The sequence below is a fragment of the Pseudorasbora parva genome, chromosome 14 (genome assembly GCF_024679245.1).
Source record: "Pseudorasbora parva isolate DD20220531a chromosome 14, ASM2467924v1, whole genome shotgun sequence".
Lineage (NCBI taxonomy): Eukaryota > Metazoa > Chordata > Actinopteri > Cypriniformes > Gobionidae > Pseudorasbora > Pseudorasbora parva.
Window position 1 is genome coordinate 1,379,509 of NC_090185.1, and position 24,080 is coordinate 1,403,588.

General features: G+C 37.6%; 2 protein-coding genes across 2 annotated transcripts in view; both read right to left on the reverse strand.

Annotated features, from left to right (window-relative positions):
- Nucleotides 1-2,059: 2,059 nt before the first annotated feature.
- On the reverse strand, nt 2,060-8,671 carry kctd20 (potassium channel tetramerization domain containing 20). Its single transcript, XM_067415175.1, has 8 exons — nt 8,541-8,671; nt 7,955-8,013; nt 6,213-6,381; nt 6,031-6,133; nt 5,437-5,557; nt 4,931-5,128; nt 4,688-4,798; nt 2,060-2,437 (listed from the first exon to the last, which is right to left on the reverse strand). Exons 2-8 carry the CDS (start codon nt 7,989-7,991, stop codon nt 2,163-2,165), a joined length of 1,014 nt encoding a protein of 337 aa, XP_067271276.1. The 5' UTR covers nt 7,992-8,013; nt 8,541-8,671; the 3' UTR covers nt 2,060-2,162.
- Nucleotides 8,672-13,071: 4,400 nt separating this feature from the next.
- cacna1sa (calcium channel, voltage-dependent, L type, alpha 1S subunit, a) overlaps nt 13,072-24,080 on the reverse strand; it is a 50,730-nt gene continuing 39,721 nt past the window's right edge. The window contains exons 33-43 of the mRNA XM_067415162.1: nt 23,532-23,623; nt 22,515-22,674; nt 21,852-21,979; nt 21,219-21,315; nt 21,021-21,123; nt 18,352-18,453; nt 17,463-17,596; nt 16,821-16,949; nt 15,728-15,927; nt 13,624-13,705; nt 13,072-13,541 (exon numbers count right to left, since the gene is read on the reverse strand). Coding sequence (XP_067271263.1) covers nt 13,341-13,541; nt 13,624-13,705; nt 15,728-15,927; nt 16,821-16,949; nt 17,463-17,596; nt 18,352-18,453; nt 21,021-21,123; nt 21,219-21,315; nt 21,852-21,979; nt 22,515-22,674; nt 23,532-23,623 — 1,428 coding nt within the window. The 3' untranslated portion in view covers nt 13,072-13,340. The remainder of the gene's footprint in view (nt 13,542-13,623; nt 13,706-15,727; nt 15,928-16,820; nt 16,950-17,462; nt 17,597-18,351; nt 18,454-21,020; nt 21,124-21,218; nt 21,316-21,851; nt 21,980-22,514; nt 22,675-23,531; nt 23,624-24,080) is intronic.

Here is a 24,080-nt window from a genome sequence, read left to right on the forward strand (position 1 = left end):
TCGGCTGATGCAGGCTACAGTAGCGTTACTAGCGTTACTATATGCCTTGCCTTGCCTTGCCTATTATGTTTGAATTATTGCTGTATTTATGCATTACAGGTACGATCAGTGTCTCACACACACACACACACACACACACAACGCACCACGGGCTGGAAACGCTTTTAATCAACGGTACCTTCTTGGAAACGATGTCCAGACGTTTTTCTAGTTGTTGAGCATGCAGTGCATCATGTGATATTTTTATATTGATATTTAACCGTCTTTGATTGTGTTGATGTTTATCTATCTTCAGTATCAGTGCCTTCTCTTCATGTCCAGAAACGCAGTTAAAGGTTATAAATGTATACAATAAAATGCTTTTTGATTCACTTGTTTAATCTTTTGGATGAATTAACATAGATATAAAACTAGTAAAAAACAGTCAAAAGTTAAGAATTAATTACGATTCTTGAACACCGTTTGCTTTGGAATCGTCAGATTTCCGAAGAATCGGGTGACACTGAAGACTGGAGCAATGATGATAAAATCAGCTTTGATCACAGGAATAAATCACACTTTATTATACATCGATCAGGCATAACATTATGACCACCTTCCTAATATTGTGTTGCTTTGTGTCAGGAGCATTATCCTGCTGGAAGAGCCACAGCCACCAGAATACCGTTTCCATCAAAGGCTGAACATGGTCTCAGCAATGCTTAGGTAGGTGGAGCGTGTCAAAGTAACATCCACATGGATGGAGGACCCAAGGTTTCCCAGCAGAACATTGGCCAAAGCATCACACTGCCTCCGCCGGCTCGCCTTCTTCCCATAGGACTGGTCCATACGCCTCAAACTGAGCTGCTCTGTGTATTCTGACAGCTTTCTATCAGAACCAGCATTAACTTCTGGAGCAGTTTGAGCTCCAGTAGCTCGTCTGTTTGATCGGACCACACGGGCCAGCCTTCGCTCCCCACGGTCATCAATGAGCCTTGGCCGCCCATGACCCTGTGGCCGGTTCTCCACTGGTCCTTCCTTGGAGCACTTTTGATAGATACTGACCACTGCAGACCGGGAACAGCCCACAAGAGCTGCAGTTTTGGAGATGCTCTGACCCAGTCGTCTAGCCGTCACAATCTGGCCAAACTCGCTCAAATCCTTACGCTTGCCCATTTCTCCTGCTTCACACACATCAACTCTGAGGACTAAATGTTCACTTGCTGCCTAATATATCCCACCCACTAACAGGAGATGAAGTCATCAGTGTTATTCACCACCGCCCGGTCATAATGTTATGCCTAATCGGTGTAAATTCACATAGAAAACTAGTAAATTAGTAAAAATTAATTCACAACTTGTTCTGTATATCTAAATCAAATAGAAGAACATTAAAAAAATCTTTATTCCAAATCCACTGTACATGCGCTCATTTAGCAGATGCTTTTATTCAACACCTCTAACAAATGATAGAAAACAAGATATAAATGCTTTATAAAAGGTTATTATTGTTTCCCCCTCTTGACACCAGATGGCGCTGACACAGAAAATCCTTATTTAATAACTGAATGCCCTTAAAAGAGTGATTTGGTTATTGATTAATAAGCAAATATTGTGCAGTAATGGCAGTCTTGCTCAAGGACACAACGGTGGAAGGATCTCCGGTACTGTTAAGTTCAAGGGTCGTCTACCCAGGAGTGATCTTGAGTGACATAATGAGTTTGAATGATACACTGCAAAAAATGCTCATTATTTAGATTTTTTTTCTTGCTTTCAGTCAAATTATTCTTAAATCAAGCTGCATTTACTAGAAAAGTAAAATGACAAGATATTTTTTTTCTTGTTTTCTGGGGAATCAAATCTAAATGAAGTGAGTTTTTGCTTAAAGCAGGCAAAATGATCTGCCAGTGGGGTGAGAAAAATAATCTTATTTCTGTTTGGATACAAGAAACAAGATTTCAATCAGAAATAAGATTATTTTCCTCACCCCATTGGCAGATCATTTTGCCTGTTTTAAGCAAAAACTCACTTCATTTAGATTTGATTTATAACAAAACCAGAAAAAATATCTTATGTCATTTTACTGATCTAGTAAATGCATCTTGATTTAAGAATATTTAGATATTTAGACTAGAAACAAGACAAAATGACTGAGTAAGAAGAGCATTTTTTGCAGTGTGCAGTCATTGGTCGAGGCCGGGAGGGGCGGGGCCGTTCAACCGGTCCAGCTCGTCAACCTGTGGAGTGGGTGTGACTCCGGCTCGTGTTGGCCCCGCCCCTATGGCGGTGATGAGGTTAGGGACGCTCCGGCTGCGGACGCACTGGAAGTCCACGTGTCGGCTCTTGCCCTCCTCCTTCTCCCAGGACAGATGGATAAACGGCCGCTGGACGTAGCTGTAGATGACCTCCGACTTACCGCCGGGCCGCCGCTTCACCTTCTCTTTGCAGGTGGGGTAACCTGGGACACAAACAGGGTTTGGTGGAGCTTTGGCAAGTACTTCAGTACTTTAACTTAAGTAGACATCTGACTGTAGTGCTTTCACTAGAGTAGACATCTGACTGTAGTGCTTTCACTAGAGTAGACATCTGACTGTAGTGCTTTTACTAGAGTAGACATCTGACTGTAGTGCTTTCACTAGAGTAGACATCTGACTGTAGTGCTTTCACTAGAGTAGACATCTGACTGTAGTGCTTTCACTAGAGTAGACATCTGACTGTAGTGCTTTTACTAGAGTAGACATCTGACTGTAGTACTTTTACTAGAGTAGACATCTGACTGTAGTGCTTTTACTAGAGTAGACATCTGACTGTAGTGCTTTTACTAGAGTAGACATCTGACTGTAGTGCTTTTACTAGAGTAGACATCTGACTGTAGTGCTTTTACTAGAGTAGACATCTGACTGTAGTACTTTTACTAGAGTAGATATCTGACTGTAGGGCTTTACTAGAGTAGACATCTGACTGTAGTGCTTTTACTAGAGTAGACATCTGACTGTAGTACTTTACTAGAGTAGACATCTGACTGTAGTACTTTACTAGAGTAGACATCTGACTGTAGTACTTTTACTAGAGTAGACATCTGACTGTAGTACTTTACTAGAGTAGACATCTGACTGTAGTACTTTTACTAGAGTAGACATCTGACTGTAGTGCTTTTACTAGAGTAGACATCTGACTGTAGTGCTTTACTAGAGTAGGCATCTGACTGTAGTGCTTTACTAGAGTAGGCATCTGACTGTAGTACTTTTACTAGAGTAGACATCTGACTGTAGTGCTTTACTAGAGTAGGCATCTGACTGTAGTTATTTTACTAGAGTAGACATCTGACTGTAGTTATTTTACTAGAGTAGACATCTTACTTTAGTACTTTTACTAGAGTAGACATCTGACTGTAGTGCTTTACTAGAGTAGACATCTGACTGTAGTACTTTTACTAGAGTAGACATCTGACTGTAGTGCTTTTACTAGAGTAGACATCTGACTGTAGTGCTTTACTAGAGTAGGCATCTGACTGTAGCGCTTTACTAGAGTAGACATCTGACTGTAGTACTTTTACTAGAGTAGACATCTGACTGTAGTGCTTTTACTAGAGTAGACATCTGACTGTAGTTCTTTACTAGAGTAGGCATCTGACTGTAGTGCTTTACTAGAGTAGACATCTGACTGTAGTGCTTTACTAGAGTAGACATCTGACTGTAGTACTTTTACTAGAGTAGACATCTGACTGTAGTGCTTTACTAGAGTAGACATCTGACTGTAGTTCTTTACTAGAGTAGACATCTGACTGTAGTACTTTTACTAGAGTAGACATCTGACTATAGTATTTTTACTAGAGTAGACATCTGACTGTAGTGCTTTTACTAGAGTAGACATCTGACTGTAGTGCTTTACTAGAGTAGACATCTGACTGTAGTACTTTTACTAGAGTAGACATCTGACTGTAGTGCTTTTACTAGAGTAGACATCTGACTGTAGTTCTTTACTAGAGTAGTCATCTGACTGTAGTGCTTTACTAGAGTAGGCATCTGACTGTAGTACTTTTACTAGAGTAGACATCTGACTGTAGTGCTTTACTAGAGTAGACATCTGACTGTAGTTCTTTACTAGAGTAGACATCTGACTGTAGTACTTTTACTAGAGTAGACATCTGACTATAGTATTTTTACTAGAGTAGACATCTGACTGTAGTGCTTTTACTAGAGTAGACATCTGACTGTAGTGCTTTACTAGAGTAGACATCTGACTGTAGTACTTTTACTAGAGTAGACATCTGACTGTAGCACTTTTACTAGAGTATACATCTGAGTGTAGTACTTTTACTTAAGTAGACATCTGACTGTAGTGCTTTTACTAGAGTAGACATCTGACTGTAGTGCTTTTACTAGAGTAGACATCTGACTGTAGTTCTTTACTAGAGTAGGCATCTGACTGTAGTGCTTTACTAGAGTAGACATCTGACTGTAGTGCTTTACTAGAGTAGACATCTGACTGTAGTACTTTTACTAGAGTAGACATCTGACTGTAGTGCTTTACTAGAGTAGACATCTGACTGTAGTACTTTTACTAGAGTAGACATCTGACTGTAGCACTTTTACTAGAGTATACATCTGAGTGTAGTACTTTTACTTAAGTAGACATCTGACAGTAGTACTTTTACTTAAGTAGACATCTGACTGTAGTACTTTTACTTAAGTGTGTGTGAGTTTACCCTCGATCCCGATGCGGATGTTCTTCAGGCCGCGCTCCTTCAGCAGAGTTTTCGCGACGTCTCTGTTCTCGATGAACTTGAAGAAGCGATAGAGTCTGGAGCTGTAGATGACTGGAGGAACACAACACGTGATACACAAATGAAGAGCTGATCTGTGAAGAGTGTGTTTAACTGCACACCAATGTGAACCACACACACACACACACACGCGCACACACACACACACACACACGTTAGCCTCACTCTGTGAGTGTTCCTCCCCCATAGGCGGCGGGTGATCGTGATCCCAGTCCACCGTGTCCTCATCCGTAAGGACCACGATATGACTCTCCCGCTCTCCCTCCTGAGCCCCGGCAACCATCGCAGGGAGCAACAGCTCCTCCAGGAACGCCTCGAACTGTTTCCGCGCACCGTCATTGGACAGCTCATGGAGCAGAGCGCCTGATTGGACACAGCCGGTAAATAGCTTGAGTGTGTGCGAGGTCATTACCGGCGAATGAGTCTGTGGCCATTTTCAAAAAGTATCTTCTTTTCCAGCTGCACCTGACCAATAAAGGCTAGCACTTAACTATCCAATTACGTTTGTTTGTTAAAAAAAAAAAGTGCTCGATTAACTGAGACTTCTTACAGCTCTTGCAGGTTGTTGCCCTTGTTTGTTTAGTTGCTTCTATTGCTCTCCTCCTTTGTAAGTTGCTTTGGATAAAAGCGTCTGCTAAATGATTAAATGTAAATGAATGCGTTTAACTCACTGAGGTCTCGGCATCTGACGGTGCTGTAGTCGAAGTTTATACACAGATAATCGCACGCCTCGCGCAGCTCCGCCAGAGACACGCCCTCCGGACAGTGCAGCATGCCAACGCGGTAGAAGTCCTGCGCGAAAGCAAACGCCAACACGTAAGAAAACTTACTTAGCAATTTTATCCTGTTTCTAGTCTAAATGTCAAAACAAACACAAAAAAAAATCACATTTATGTTAGTGTTTTTGCTTTTACAGAACAATCAGAACAGTATGGAAGCCCGCCACTAAATAAAAAAATACAAAGAGTAGTTGCGTCTTTTTATCTCAGAATTCTGACTTTTTTTCTCGCAATTCCAAGTTTATATCTCAGAATTGTGACTTTGTCACACAATTGTAAGTTTATATCTCAGAATTGTGACTTTATATCACACAATAATTTTGCTTGTTTTAAGCAAAAACTAATTTTAATATTTTCCCCCAGAAAACAATTAAAAATGATGTAATTTTACTCATCTAGTAAATGCATCTTGATTTAAGAATTTTTAGATATTTGGACTGGAAACAAGAAAAAAAACTAATAATTTGCAGTAAACCCTGTACGTACCAGAATGACTCTGAAGATGTTGGCGCCGATGCCCTCCGCGATTTCATATTCGCCTTTAGCGTTCGGCCGCGTGAAACTGTGCTGACGTGCTCGACCAAACATCCTGCGGAAACACACCTCGTTAGCTCACACGTAGCGGTTAGATTAGCGATAAGATTTATTTAGGTCATCGTGTTGAGTACCTCCCAAGCACCGTATCCGGGTACGTAGTGAAAACGCCGGGATCCACCACAAAATGAGTCCCGTCAACGACTAGCGTGACCCGGTCGCGTGATAAAGGGCGTGGCTGTGCAGGCCACACCCCCTTTGTGACATCAGCCCCGCCCTCTGCTCCTACAGTCATCGTGCTGGCTGCAAATTAAGAGGTCAAAGGGTCAGTTCTGTCATTAATTCTTTATGTCGTTTCAAACCTGTGAGACCGTCGTTCATCTGACACAAAAGAAGATATTTCTGATTAAATCCAAGAGGTTTCTGACCCCTCCATAGACAGCAATGAACACTTTCAAGGTCCAGAAAGTTAGTAAAGACATCGTTAAAATAGTCCTATGGTTCAAGCTTTGTTTAAAAAAGCATCAGAAATACAATCAGGTGCGCAAAAACAATCAAAAATAACAACTTTATTCAACAATTTCTGTCAGACTCGTATGGGCCTTTCACACTGGATGCGATTTTGACGTGCAAAGGTTTCATTCTGTGCTTCCACACCGAACATGAATGCGCTGCGGCGAAAAAACAACATTTATTTTTTGCTTCGATGCCGTTTGTTTACCTCCATGGTGACAGAAAAGTATTCAACCAATCACATCCAAGGAAACAAAGGTGGCAAAACGTCCAGTAGATGTCACAAGCTATTCAATCAACATTAACCTTCGCATTTCTCACGAGATTACCATTTTGACTTTTTTTCATTCGCAGGATTTGAATTCCTGATATCAACAATTGAATTTGAATGGCAGCCTATGGTGACATCTTACTAGTGAAAATACAATTACTGATATCAAAAATTTGAATTTCGTTTAGAGAAAATTTAATAGAATTTTTTCACCTAAAGACAAGTATCATGCCAAATAGAATTAGAAAATAGTAGATAATTACGACTATTTATCTTGCAATTCTGACTTTTCCTAACAATTGTGAGTTTGCATAATAGTGATATAAATTCGAACATTAATAAAGTCAGAATTGTGACATAAAAACTCGCAATTCTGAAAAAAGTCAGTCATTTTTTACCTCAGAATTGGACTTTTAGACTCACAATTGCATGTTTATATTTCACAATTCTGAGAAAAGCAGAAATACATATAGATGGAGAAATTGTGAGAAAAAGATTCAAAATGTATACTTTTACAGAATTTATATCACGCAATTCTGATTTTATAACGCAATTGTGAGTTTATAACTCGTACTATATATTGGAATTTTTACTTTATAACTTATTAGACCCTATATCACAATTATGTAAACTCGCAATTGCGAGCATTTTTTTTTGAATTTTGAAAGGGCTTTTACAATGTTGACGCAGTAAATAGTGCAGCATTTCAGACCGTTGCCAGAAAGCCAGCTCACCACTGGCCGACGCTGATCACATGATCACCACTACGCATGCGCATGAGTCACTATGCCGTAGAACTAGAAAGCGCTGCACTATTGTTGTTGAATAAAGTCAATATTTTGGTTGTTTTTGCACTACTTTAGTCACATGGGCTATTTTATTGATGTCTTAACTACCTTTCTGGACCTTGAAAGTGTTTATTATGTCTATGGAGGGGCCAGAGAGCTCTGGGATTTTATCAGAAATATCTTCATTTGTGCTCCGAAGATGAATGAAGGTCTTACGGGTGAGTAATTACATTTTTGAGCGAACTATCCCTTTAAATCACTGTTTGAGGTTGTAGAAATGCTTGAAAAGGTGTTTTGTGTTTACCTGATTGGGACAGGCCTGTTGTGTGCTCCTCCATCATGATCTTCTGGACTCCCACAGACCTGTAAGACAGTCCATATGGTCAGCGAGCGTAATATTATAAACTCCTTACACCCGTCTGACTGTCTCATACCATCCAGCTTAACCCCACAGACACCCGGTAACCCACAACAAACATGTTGATTTATGAGGAGGAAATGTGACCCATTTAAATACACTTCATCTATCTCTGTTCTAAATTAAACTTAGTGAAACTGCAAACCAGAGTACAGTAATAGTATCATAATTGTCAATATAACTTATTATAGAAATATTGAATACAATCGTTACAGAAATGTAACTTACATGGAAGTATTTAATTAAATTACTATATAGTAGCTAGGTTTAGAAATCATAGTAGCAAAGGAATAAACAAACTTGGCTAATTTATTCATAATCATGCAATAGCTAACGATAGATTGTACAGAAATAATAACACATTTAGATCTCATGGGGTAAAAAACGGCACCGTTTAGTTAAATAAACGATACCATTTAAAAAAATATATATATATTATTTTAATTTATCTTTAGAATAAATAGTTACTCACCGGAGTGTCTGCTTTCAAAACATTCAAACCCTTCAGGACCTCCTTCGGCGCGAGACTCCATGGCTCGCGGATTAACCGACATTAATCCAATAAAAGCGCGGGGCTCACGTGAGGCCGCAGGGCGGGATGCGCGCGCAGATCTGATGTCTGAGGACTCACAACGTCATCCTTTACAGGTTTGATTAAATATTCAATATTATCTGCCAAACACTTGTGCTAAAAGCAAGTTATAGTCTTAATTGCGTTTCTTTGTTTATAATTGTTTGCCCTTTCATGACGCTACAAAATAGTACTAACAGCTATCACAGCCACAGACAGAGTACACAAATTGTTTTAATAATTTAATATTTAATAAGAAGTAAATACATTAAACAAACAACAGGTAAGTTGATCATTTCGAGTAAAACAATGTTCAGAATCCTTAGGGGTATCGGGAAAATGCTAGTCACATCCAAGTTCACTCACTGTTTTCAATGCAAAATAAACTATAATCACCTCAGAAAAGTCACTTTTCAGGAGTGTTTATTTGGAAAATATGTAGTGCAATATGTGTTCTTTTAGTTTCAGAAATTTAGTTCACATTTGATATCAAATTAACGAAGGTATATTAACGATTTTGAATATTGTCACTCGGGTCAAAACATAAATTTCCATTACGTCTGTGTTTTTTTGTGTGTTTATATATATTTATATAAAACCTGTGCTGGCAAAATAAGGTATTGTATTTTCATCTCTATTAAAAAGCCTTAAAAATGACGTATGATTTTTATGAATCAGACAGAAAAAAATACTACACGTTTGAGTAAATTTTGAGGAAAAACTTAGTTTCTCTGAAGGTTCCAAAAGAAAATCACCAGCAACCAAACCTAAAAATCCCTGATAACAACATAGGGCTGGGCAATATGGCTGAAAACTGTATTACGATATAACGGTTTCTTATCGGTGGATATCGATAATTATTGACATTTTTTATGACCTATTTAAAATAAGGACCAGGAGAAAAATATATTATATTTAAACATTTTTATTTTAAACTTATCCTTCCTCTGATTATAATCCTCTCAGTTATAAAGACAGAAATGTCAACACAGCCATGCAAAACACTCCGGTAACAACCGGTAAGTCTGAAATCACAATGAACACTTTTATCTTTTAAGGTGCAGTGCCTCCGTTATTTCTTTGTACCATTAAAAAATAGATGCTAAGGCACTGTTGCAGAGTAACGTTACCTCTCCATGTCGTTTCAAAGAAAAGCACAATGGCGAGCGCGTTGAGTATAAAAACCTTCCCAAATAGACGAGGCGTGCGCGCGGAGCCAGACTAAAGTATAAACAAGGCTTAAGGTGGTTAAACAAGTTTGTGGTATTATCAGTCTTGTTCGGGACGGCGGTCTTGCATAATTTGCAGACGACATTAGTCTCACTACGGTCACACTTATAAAATCAAAAAAGCTGCCATTATGGCAAGCTGACTTGTTTTCCTGTTTTATCTAGGATTTCCTCGCTCGCTGCGGCGCTTATTTTCCACCTATCCCTCCACGCCGGTTCTGTTACGGAAGAATCCAACACGAGACAACGATATGATGCAACCATTTTTTATTGTTATCGATAACGTGTCTATCGCATATCGTTAACGTTTTATCGCCCAGCCCTATAACAACACCAAATATCTATAGGAAAAATATATATTCAACTTATTTTTCCATGATTGCACAATTGTTTAATTAACATTAATGAAAGCCTGATATATTAAGACCTGTAATGCAGGGATCTAATATAATGTTACACATCAGATGTTTTCCCCCGACAGTTAACCAAATGTTCACATAACATAATGTTTGCGTGAATATTCACCAAGAAATATATTTTGAAGCAGCCTACTGTAATTGTGTGTGTGTGTGTGTGTGTGTGTGTGTATATTGGTATCAGGCGCTGATCTCAGATCAGTCACTCAGTGTGAGTGAGATCGTTTTCATGGACAAAGGAAAGATTCTCCTCTCTAAAAAACATACAAATAAAGATACTTTTAGATGTTTAATTGCTATTTGGAGGATTTGGATCGCTAGACGAGGACTTCATTAACTCAAAAAAAAATTCTCAAACTAAATTTTTCACTTGTTTTGACTGTAGCTGAAAATTATCCGCATTCGACTCCTTTTGCCAGCACGGGTCACACACACACACACACACACACACACACACACACACACACACACACACACACACACACACACACATCTAAAGGATTATCAGGAACACCTGTTCAATTTCTCATTAATGCGATTATCTAATCAGCCAATCACATGGCAGTTCTTCAGTGCATTTAGGGGTGTGGTCCTGGTCAAGACAATCTCCTGAACTCCAGACTGAATGTCAGAATGGGAAAGAAAGGTGATTTAAGCCGTTTTGAGCGTGGCATGGTTGTTGGTGCCAGACGGGCCGGTCTGAGTATTTCGCAATCTGCTCAGTTACTGGGATTTACACACACAACCATTTCTAGGGTTTACAAAGAATGGTGTGAAAAGGGAAGAGCATCCAGTATGCAGCAGTCCTGTGGGAGAAAATGCCTTGTTGATGCTCGAGGTCAGAGGAGAATGGGCCGACTGATTCAAGCTGATAGAAGAGCAACTTTGACTGAAACATAGGCGTCGCTAGGCCCTTTTTAGGGGGGCTTCAGCCCCCCTAAACTTATGCCTCAGCCCCCCTAAAAAATATGTGATTAACCTTTAAAACATATGAAACTGGCGGCAGGCTTCGTCCCGTTTTTTAGTCTGTCTCTCCAATCCAGCGGCTCTGAGCAGAGCGCAGCGCACGTCAGAAGCAGAGGTGTGTGTGTGTGTGTGTGTGTGTGTGTGTGTGTGTGTGTGTGTGTGTAAATCTGAGCGTCATTGGTCTGTCACCGCTCGTCAATGTCAAAATATTTGATAAAACCAATCAAATCAGAGTAGGCGGGCTTTATGGTCACACAGAAACTACTGAGGCTGAGCGCAAATTTTAGCAGAGCAACTCGACGTCAAGTAAGATAAATGCAGCTAAATTAAACATTCATGTTTGACAGCTTCTGCTTTAAGTCAGAAATGTTAATCAAAAGAAAAAAAATATTTAGGCAAATTAATAAACTTGTGTCTAATTTTTAGACATTTTTAACTGGAAATATGCCAATTTGATTCATAATGTAGGCCTTAACGAACAGAAAACATTAACAAAGCTATTTTCATCAGATTAGGCGTAAGTTTAATAATGAATGTGTATATATTGTAAATTAATATAATTCTATTTGTAACATTCAGTAAATTAAAAAAAAAACACCAGCTTTTTCAGCCTGTATTGGGCATAAGATTAGTAGCCTAATGAATGTTCATACTGTGATTTTAATAAACTTAAAACTTTGATAAACAGTAAATTAACGTGTCTATGAAAATTATTCATGAAACATAAATATCAGTATGTTAATAGCCTATGTAAACCATATGTTCACTTTATTCACTGACGAAAACGGAAAAAAACAGTCAAAGCTCAGCGTTATGAAGAGACAGGGCAAGATAAAAACAGAAAAAGAGAGATGGTTTTCAAGCTATTGTTATCACATTTTTTGGCCTTCAGAACATCATAAAATGCTCATATGTAGATCATAGAAATCAAAATTTTCTCGGGGGACCATGTAAGAACCCCCTAACATTTGGGATCTTGGTTATTATAAACCTGCCTACATTATTGGGTATGATAATTGCATGTACAATATGGCCATGCATTAAGGTATTAATATTTGCTTAATACCTTTAAGGTATTAATATTTAATATAAGTAATAATAAACAGCCAATATCTTCTGGGTATGCATGTTTGTAAGCTATTAGTTAATAGAGCAATTTGGACCCTAAACTAAATAGTGTTACCATTTTTTCTACAGACCTACCCTCACTGGGGGCTGAGCCTCCCTAAAATAAAAATCCTAGAAACGCCCCTGGACTGAAATAACCACTCGTTACAACTGAGGTATGCAGCAAAGCATTTGTGAAGCCACAACACACACAACCTTGAGGCGGATGGGCTACAACAGCAGAAGACCCCACCGGGTACCACTCATCTCCACTACAAATAGGAAAAAGAGGCGACAATTTGCACGAGCTCACCAAAATTGAACAGTTGAAGACTGGAGAAATGTTGCCTGGTCTGATGAGTCTCGATTTCTGCTGAGACATTCAGATGGTAGAGTCAGAATTTGGCGTAAACAGAATGAGAACATGGATCCATCATGCCTTGTTACCACTGTGCAGGCTGGTGGTGGTGGTGTAATGGTGTGGGGGATGTTTTCTTGGCACACTTTAGGCCCCTTAGTGCCAATTGGGCATCGTTTAAACGCCACGGCCTACCTGAGCATTGTTTCTGACCATGTCCATCCCTTTATGACCACCATGTGCCCATCCTCTGATGGCTACTTCCAGCAGGATAATGCACCATGTCACAAAGCTCCAATCATTTCAGATTGGTTTCTTGAACATGACAATGAGTTGACTGAACTAAAATGGCCGCCACAGTGCCCAGATCTCAACCCAATAGAGCATCTTTGGGATGTGGTGGAACGGGAGCTTCATGCCCTGGATGTGCAAATGAGTATGGTGTTCCTAATAATCCTTTACGTGAGTGTATATATATATATAAATTGGAACGCCCTTTATCAGTCCTTTTTTCGATACATTTTGAACACTTCTGCTGTACTGGCTCATTAAACAGTCCTCACAGTTATCATCATTCATGTCTTCCCTTTGACTGGGCCGTTATTCCAGACGCCTCTGATGATCATCACACCTGGCAGTCTGGCTGAGACGCTGCCATCTTCCTCTTCCTGAACAAACACTTTCCTTTACGGTTATTGAGAACGGCTGCGGATTTCCTCTCCAGCGCGGAGAGATCCATGTTCAGCGCAGCGGCCATTTCAGCCTTCGTCACGGACACAAAGCGCCAGTCGCTGGCGAGACTCTCCAAACCTCCAGCGATCAGAGCCTGAGGAACAACAGCAGAATACGTGAAGATCATTTGAGCTGATGAAGACGGTTCTCTGATGTATGTGAAGGTTTGAGCTCACCTCTTGGATGAGGAACTCGGCTGCACTCACTGGACCCTGCCGTCTGGATGCACTGATGCATGATGGGAAATGTAGTCCAAATCTGCTTCAAGAGAGAGACCAGCTTCATCATTATCGTCACTGCAATCTCATGTTATTATTTCACCACATTTACTATCTCGATACACATCTTGCGATGATTTGGCAGTGCACATAATCGAAATAATAACTAATAACATGTTGATATAGCAAGTGCCAAAAACAATTTTCGTGCGAAAAAAAAAGAGAGTCAAAAATGACTGAACTGCACCAGAGGGTTAATTTCTAATTTAAAATCAACATGAAATCAAAATAGACCCCATTTACCTTATAAATACACAATTATTTTCATCTTCGTCTTGAAACAAACTTGTTTAAGCTCGCTAAAGCATTGTATTTGTTATTTCACATTGAAATCAAGTGGACCCTACATGCTTAAAAAAATGCGTGGTTGTTTCAATCCAAATAGTGACAAATCCAGCCATTGGGGTACATTTTATTTTATTTGTCCATATTTGACCCAAATTTGGCTTGAAACAACGCAGCATTTTTTGGAGTGTATATTTTCCTTCTAAATACATATTTATCCTCGCCTTTCTCATAATTATGAGGCCATATCTGATATATGTAAATTTTTTAATGTTTATCGGTCACCATATTGGTTGATATATGTTAATTGTTTATGTTTATCCCTCACCATATTGGCATCGGCTGATATAAGTTAATTTTTTAATGTTTATTGTTCACCATTTCGGCCAATATGTGGTGCCAACATATATATTGGCCAATATATATTTTTTAATGTTATCGTTATCGGTTACCATATCTGTATCACCCACTATATGTACATTTTTGGTTATCGTTATCCGTCACCATATCGGTATTGCCTGATACATATTTTATTTTTTTAACTTATCGTTATCGGTTGTCATATTGATATCAGCCGATATATGTTCATTTTTAATGTTTATCGCTCACCATATCGGTGTCAGCCGATATTTTTGTAATGTTATCGTTATCGGTCGCCATATATGTAAAATTTTTATGTTATTTGTTATCCGTCACCATATTGGTATTGCCTGATATATATTTTATTTTTTTAACTTATCGTTATCGGTTGTCATATTGATATCAGCCGATATATGTTCATTTTCATTTTTAATGTTTATCGCTCACCATATCGGTGTCAGCTGATATTTTTGTAATGTTATCGTTATCGGTCGCCATATATGTAAAATTTTTTGTAATGTTATCGTTATCGGTCGCCATATATGTAAAATTTTTATGTTATTTGTTATCCGTCACCATATTGGTATTGCCTGATATATATTTTATTTTTTTAACTTATCGTTATCGGTTGTCATATTGATATCAGCCGATATATGTTCATTTTTAATGTTTATCGCTCACCATATCGGTGTCAGCCGATATTTTTGTAATGTTATCGTTATCGGTCGCCATATATGTAAAATTTTTATGTTATTTGTTATCCGTCACCATATCGGTATTGCCTTATATATATATATATATATATATATATATATATATTTTTTTTTTTTTTTTTTTAAGTTATCGCTATCGGTTGTCATAATGATATCAGCTGATATATGTTCATTCTTATATATCGGCTCACCATATCTGTATCAGCCGATATATATATTTTTTTATTTTATCGTTATCGGTCGCCATATCTGTATTGCCCGGTATATGTACATTTTTTATGTTATCGTTATCCGTCACCATATCGGTATTGCCTGATATATATTAATTTTTTTTTAACTTATCGTTGTCGGTTGTCATATTGATATCAGCCAATATATGTTCATTTTTAATCTTATTGTTATCGGTCCCCATATCGGTATCAGCCAAAAAATCAGTGCATCCCTAATTTATTTTTAATCATCACTGAAAAGAGTCTGTTGTAGTATTTACTTTTTAGTTACTTTTTTTATTTACAATTTTCACAATTTTCAGATTATCTAGTGACACTTAAATTAAACTTGGAATTTTAGAAAAGTCTAAAAAAGCCAATAACTGAAACTTAGACAAATAATGTTTTTTCATGTTATTTGTTTTCTTTACTCACCTCTGCCGGGGTCTGTGATTGTTAGTGTTGTTGTTATTGGTGTTGGCGTGGTAATTAGCATATGAGGGCGTGGCCTCTGCCTCGTCTGCTCGGCTGTCTGCGATCTGTAGGGGGCGCTGGCTGGTGGCCTGTGTGGCCATCGGGGTTCCTCTCTGCATAGAGAACGGATCCACGTGGTTTCCAAACAGGCCGCCTGCTCTCTGTTAAACAGGAGAAGAGAGAGGTGAGATACGGCTGCCTGACAGAGGTGGACAAATACACAACTTCATTACTTGAGTAAAAGTAAAACTAGTCAAATATAGTACTCCGTTACAAGTGAAAGTTGTAAAAACTGATTTGTACTTAAGTAATAGTACAGAAGTATTTGTTTTTAAAAGTAAATGTCCTTCTTTATGTCTGCGCCTTATTGTATTATAGTTGTATAAATGCACATTATGCCATCATGGTTTAAGCCAGTCAGTGACGCTCCATCTGACACACTAGCAGACGACTAACTTAAACTCATTTAAATACTTGTAGAAAAGTTACAAAGCTCTTTATAAAGTTGCTGTCACTTTAAGGCCGAATGCACGGATCCAATACACTGATACACATCTGATATTCTCACACTGTTCACCTTCACTGAAGACAGAATCAACTTTGTTCATGTGAATCCTCCACTAAATGAGCATTTGGACATCCGTCTTCTTCCATTTTGCTCTAAACTATAAATCAGTGTTTAATAAATGCTGTGAAATCATTGAACTTCACGAGACTCTACAAGAGTGATTCCTGAAAGGCTTTCTGCAAAAACCCAAACACCTTTTAAAGAAGAAAAAAATCATCACTGACTTTCAAAGCTGCGACAGAAACGACTTTCCACTTCGAGGACCTTGATAGAAATGTAGTGGAGTAAAGAGGACGATATTTGTCTTTCAGATGGAGTGAAGTTAAAGTCAGAAGTTTACAGAAAAAATAATACTCCAGTAAAGCACAGAGACTCAAACAGTGAACTTCAGTACAGGACTCGAGGAAATGAGCTGAGTTACTGTCCAGCTCTGCATTCATCCTCTTCCTAATGTGCCATTTCTGATCTGCTGTGTTCTCCACCCACCCTGTAGATGCCTTCTTCTCCAGCCTCATCCATCATCGCTCGGTCCATCTCCTCGTCATTCAGGAGATCTCCAGAAATCGCCCTCTGAAGCTCCGGAGCAGCTTCCTCCTCGATGCTCCTCAGACCCGCCTGAGAGAAAGAAGAGAGAGAAAGAGAATGTCTGATCGTTGGTTGAAACATATGCAGAGACGAAGTGTGCACTGCAAAAAATGCTCTTCTTATTTAGTATTTTTTTCATGTTTCCAGTTCAAATATCTAACAATTCTTAAATCAAGATGCATTTACTAGATCAGTAAAATGACATAAGATATTTTTTCTTGTTTTCTTGAAAATAAAAGCAAAATGAAGTGAGTTTTTGCTTAAAACAAGCAAAATGATCTGCCAATGCCTCATTTCAGTTTGGGACGGAAACAGGATTTCAATCAGAAATAAGATTATTTTTCTCACCCCATTGGCAGATCATTTTGCCTGTTTTAAGCAAAAACTCTCTTCATTTAGATTTTATTTTCAACAAAACAAGAAAAAATATCTTATGTAATTTTACTGGTCTAGTAAATGCATCTTGATTTAAGAATTGTTAGATATTTAGACTGGAAACAAGACAAAATGACTGAGTAAGAAGAGCAGTTTTTGCAGTGTGACCTGTATCTCTGTGGTGTTTTTGTTTTTCTTGTTCGGCCGATATCCGTAATATTCCTCCTGTCGCTTCATGAACTTCCTGAAGTGGTCCTGGATCAGGAACGTGGCGTAAAACTTCCCCACGGTCACCTCGTCATCTGTGATTTAAGAAACATAAGGATTTGTTTCACACTGCAAAAAATGCTTTTCTTACTTAGTATTTTTGTCTTGTTTCTAGTCCACACATCTAAAAAAATCTTAAAATAAGAAGTATTTACTAGACAAGCAAAAGTAATTGTCTTGTTTTGGGGAAAATAACTCAAAATGAAGAGAGTTTTTGCTTAAAATAAGATAAATAATCTGCCAATGGGGTGAGAAAAATAATCTCAATTCAAACAGAAAACAAGATTATTTTTCTCACCCCATTGGCAGATTATTTATCTTATTTTAAGCAAAAACTCTCTTCATTTTGAGTTATTTTCCCCAAAACAAGACAATAATTTTTGCTTGTCTAGTAAATGTTTCTTAATGTACGATTTTTTTGATATTTTGACTAGAAACAAGACGAAAATACTGAGTAAGAAAAGCATTTTTTGCAGTGCATTCATGTTGACCCGGAGAGGTTATTCTTTTCCTGAAAATGCTAGTTCATGTTATTGCATTGGACTAAAACTTACAGACTTTCACATACTGTAGGTAACAACTTCTAAACTGAATCCAATATTAGTTGAGCATAATGAGAGACAGGCAATTTAAAAGGTGGGTCATTTTTGACCCAGAACACCAAATTACCTGAAGGATTTTAAGTACAGTACAAGTTTTAATAATGCTAATATTATTGCAGTTTATTATTCAGTATAGCCGTATAATCAGTATTATCTGTGTTTTAAGCATTATTCATGAGAGATCTGACCTCCGATTGGCGGGATGACCTGGTCGAGCAGTTTCATGCTGGTGCGTTTCCAAATCTTCTTAATAATTGCACGCAGCTCTTCGTTTGCCTGCTCAAAATTACCTGATGAATAAAAAAACCCCCAGAGAATTCAGGCTTTAGTGGGTGAGTATTAACATTATTTACATACATTTATTTTAGGGATGCACGATATATCAGCCACCATATACCGATATATATGTTACATTTTTTATGTTATCATTATCGATCACCATATCGTATCGGCCGATATATGTTAATTTTTAATGTCATTAGTCATATCGGTATCGGCTGATATATGTTCATGTTTAATGTTATTATTACCGGATCCCACATCGGTGTCCGGCCAATATATGTTATTTTTCAATGTTATTATTATTATTATTATTATTATTATCGGTCCCCATATCAGTATTGGCCAATATATGTTCATTTTTAATGTTATTATTACCGGTTCCCACATCGGTATCCGGCCAATATATGTTATTTTTCAATGTTATTATTATTATTATCTGTCACCATATCGGTATCGGCCAGTATATGTTCATTTTTAATGTTATTATTACCTGTTCCCATATCGGTATCGGCCAATGTTCATGTTTAATGTTATTATTACCAGTCCCCATATCGGTATCGGCTAATATATGTTCATTTTTAATATTATTATTATCGGTCCCCATATCGGTATCCGGCAATATATGTTAATTTTTATTGTTATGGGTCGCCATATCGGTATCGGCCAATATATGTTCATTTTTAATGTTATTATTATCGGTCCCCATATTGATGTCGGCTGATATATGTAAATTTTTACTATTATTATTATTATCGGTCCCCATATCGGTATCGGCCAATATATGTTCATTTTAATGTTATTATTATCGGTCCCCATATCGGTGTTGGCTGATATATGTTCTTTTTTAATGTTACTATTATCGGTCCCCATATCGGTGTCGGCTGATATATGTTAATTTTACTATTAATATTATCGGTCCCCATATCGGTATTGGCTGATATACGTTAATTTTTACTACTATTATTATCAGTCCCCATATCGGTATCGGCCAATATATGTTCATTTTTAATGTTACTATTATCGGTCCCCATATCGGTGTTGGCTGATATATGTTCTTTTTTAATGTTACTATTATCGGTCCCCATATCGGTGTCGGCTGATATATGTTAATTTTTACTATTATTATTATCAGTCCCCATATCGGTATCGGCCAATATATGTTCATTTTTAATGTTACTATTATTGGTCCCCATATCGGTGTCGGCTGATATACGTAAATTTTTACTATTATTATTATTATCGGTCCCCATATCGGTATCCGGCAATATATGTTCATTTTTATTGTTATGGGTCGCCATATCGGTATCGGCCAATATATGTTCATTTTTAATGTTACTATTATCGGTCCCCATATCGTTGTCGGCTGATATACATTAATTTTTACTATTATTATTATCGGTCCCCATATCGGTATCCGGCAATATATGTTCATTTTTATTGTTATGGGTCGCCATATCGGTATCGGCCAATATATGTTCATTTTTAATGTTATTATTATCGGTCCCCATATTGGTGTCGGCTGATATACGTAAATTTTTACTATTATTATTATTATCGGTCCCCATATCGGTATCGGCCAATATATGTTAATTTTAATGTTATTATTATCGGTCCCCATATCGGTGTTGGCTGATATATGTTCATTTTTAATGTTACTATTATCGGTCCCCATATCGGTATCGGCCAATATATGTTCATTTTTAATGTTACTATTATCGGTCCCCATATCGGTATCGGCCAATATATGTTCATTTTTTATGTTATTATTATCGGTCCCCATATTGGTGTCGGCTGATATACGTAATTTTTTACTATTATTATTATTATCGGTCCCCATATCGGTATCGGCCAATATATGTTAATTTTAATGTTATTATTATCGGTCCCCATATCGGTGTTGGCTGATATATGTTCATTTTTAATGTTACTATTATCGGTCCCCATATCGGTATCGGCCAATATATGTTCATTTTTAATGTTATTATTATCGGTCCCCATATTGGTGTCGGCTGATATACGTAAATTTTTACTATTATTATTATTATTATTATCGGTCCCCATATCGGTATCGGCCAATATATGTTAATTTTAATGTTATTATTATCGGTCCCCATATCGGTGTTGGCTGATATATGTTCATTTTTAATGTTACTATTATCGGTCCCCATATCGGTGTCGGCTGATATATGTTAATTTTTACTATTATTATTATCTGTCCCCATATCGGTATCGGCCAATATATGTTTATTTTTAATGTTACTATTATCGGTCCCCATATCGGTGTCGGCTGATATACGTTAATTTTTACTATTATTATTATCGGTCCCCATATCGGTATCGGCCAAAATGTTCATATCAGTGCATCCCTAATATATTTTAAATCATCACTGAAAATAGTTTGTTGTAGTATTTACTTTGAAACAATTTTCACTTTGTAGAGAATGTCTAGTGACACTTTAAATTAAATATGACATTTTCAAAAAGTTGAAAGGCTAAAATAGTATTCTCCAATAACTGAAACGTATACAATGTTTTTTTTTTTACAGTGTATTAATAAATAAATAACGGCTCAAACCTTCTGTTTTAATTTTCAGCGCCGTTCTGACCAGAGCGAACAGCGTGGCGTTAAACGTCACCGTTCCGTCGCTGTTCAGAGGCATGTTCATGGAAATCAGTCTCTGCAAACGAACACAGTAACTCAGAGAACGAGTGATTATACTGTTAAATATGTAATAATGCTTAGGCCAGGAGTGTATGAATGTGTTTGTCTCACTTTGCAGGCAACACGATGGGGACAGAACTTTCCGAACCCGAGCGGTGGCTGAATTCTCCTCAGCAGCGTCACCACGTCCAGGTGTTTAATGCGTCCCCTGCCAGAACAACACAAAAATAGCACCGATAATCAGATGTTTAGCATTCAAAATCAACCTGAAATTAAAATGGCCTACTTTAACTTATTCTGAATTTGTGCCGCTTTTTTTGGATGATGTCACCAATTGGACTTTTTGACCACCTCATAAGGAGACTTTTCACTATCCAATAAATTCATGAAAAAATCAAGTCCCACCCTAGATTTTTTTCCTAATTAAATGTCCTGTTGAAAAGCATCTGGTGTGTTGCAAATGCCATTTCATGTCGATATTAAAGTCAGCATGAAAGGGAAGTTGCGCTGGTCTTTTTTCCCCTATTGTGTCGATATTATATCCCGAGTGAAGCGCTTCTCAAACAAGAACAAATGTAAGGGCTGTGGTTTGCTATTGGTGGCTCTCATGTGAGTGACAGGTGGCCCCACTCTCGTTATCAGAGACAAGGTTTGTCTTGATTTCAAGATTACATCATTAAATACTTCATAATAAACAGTGCAATATTCCATTAAAAAAAAGATATACATTTTTTTTTTGCTTACGTTGCCTCAGGATCATATTCAGCCCAGATCTTCTTAAACTCGTCTAAATGATGCGGCCCCAGTATCGACCAATCACGGGTCAGATAGTCAAAGTTGTCCATGATCACGGCCACAAACAGGTTAATGATCTGCAATGGAACACGTTTATTGCATGCACTGCAAAAAATACTTTTCTTACTTAGTATTTTTGTCTTGTTTCTAGTCTAAATATCTAAGGATTCTTACATTAAGAAACATTTACTAGACAAGCAAAAGTAATTGTCTTGTTTTGGGGAAAATAACTCAAAATGAAGAGAGTTTTTGCTTAAAATAAGATAAATAATCTGCCAATGGGGCGAGAAAAATAATGTTGTTTTAATATCTCTCAAAAACTCTCTTCATTTTGAGTAATTTTTCCCAAAACAAGACAATCATTTGTGCTTGTCTAGTAAATACTAGTAATTTATAGATTTTTAGACTAGAAACGAGACAAAAATACTTAGTAAGAAAAGCATTTTTTGCAGTTAAGTTGGACCTTTTCACTTTTGTACTTTAGGGAAGTGCCCCAATGACAGCTCTGCACCTTTTTCCTGAGTGTGTGTGTGTGTGTGTGTGTGTGTGTGTGTGTGTGTGTGTGTGTGTGTGTGTGTGTGTGTGTGTGTTTGAGCGAGATTGAACACTCACTAGAAATGCGCAGAGCATGTAAAAACTCATGAAGTACAGAATGGCGAATCCGGAGCCGCATGTATATTCCTCTCCCGGCAGGAATTCGGACTTGGGGTCGCAACGCTGACCGTACAAACAGCCCAGCATGATCTCCTGCCAGCCCTCACCTGTGGCACACCTGTGGAGAGGTAAGTGTCTGTACTAATCAGAGCTACACAGTTTACTCGAGTACAGTACTTTTTGAGTCTCTGTGCTTTACTGGAGTATTATTCTTTCTGTAAACTTCTGACTTTAACTTCACTCCATCTGAAAGACAAATATCGTCCTCTTTACTCCACTACATTTCTATCAAGGTCCTCGAAGTGGAAAGTCGTTTCTGTCGCAGCTTTGAAAGTCAGTGATGATTTTTTTCTTCTTTAAAAGGTGTTTGGGTTTTTGCAGAAAGCCTTTCAGGAATCACTCTTGTAGAGTCTCGTGAAGTTCAATGATTTCACAGCATTTATTAAACACTGATTTATAGTTTAGAGCAAAATGGAAGAAGACGGATGTCCAAATGCTCATTTAGTGGAGGATTCACATAAACAAAGTTGATTCTGTCTTCAGTGAAGGTGAACAGTGTGAGAATATCAGATGTGTATCAGTGTATTGGATCCGTGCATTCGGCCTTAAAGTGACAGCAGCTTTGTAACTTTTCTACAAGTATTTAAATGAGTTTAAGTTAGTCGTCTGCTAGTGTGTCAGATGGAGCGTCACTGACTGGCTTAAACCATGATGGCATAATGTGCATTTATACAACTATAATACAATAATGCGGCGACATAAAGAAGGACATTTACTTTTAATACTTTAATAAAACAAATACTTCTGTACTTTTATTCCAGTAAAAATCTGTTTTTACAACTTTCACTTGTAACGGAGTAATATTTGACCAGTAGAACTTTTATTTTACTCTGACTCTAGTAATGAAGTTGTGTAGTTTGTCCACCTCTGGTACTAACTCAGAAACACATACAGTGAGCCGTCCACATTTCCTACCTGAACAGCAGGAGAACGGCTTGAGGAAACGTCTGGAAGTTGTTGTTACGGTTGATCACGGTGTCGTCTAGTAAAGCGATTTTGCCAAACACCTGATAAAGGAGAGTCACATTATGGTTATAGTGATGCTGAATATAAACCTTTGGATTAATTACGATGCTCACCACACCGCTAAAAATGCTTTTCTTACTTAGTATTTTCTTACCCAACTGGCAGATTATTTATCTTATTTTAAGCAAAAACTCTTAATTTTGAGTTATTTTTAACAAAACAAGACAACAATCTTTACTTGTCTAGTAAATGTTTCTTAATGTAAGAATTTTTAGATATTTAGACTAGAAACAAGACAAAAATACTAAGTAAGAAATGCATTTTTTTTTTTGCAGTGCAAGGGCTGCATTTATTATTTTGAGATATTATTCCAATGTAAAACAGCTTTTTTTTTTATGTGAGTGTATAGTATATGAGGGTTATTGTAGATCTAGACTAAATTTCACTCTCCAATCAATGCAACAACAAAAAACCACGCTTTTTTTAAATTTATTTAGT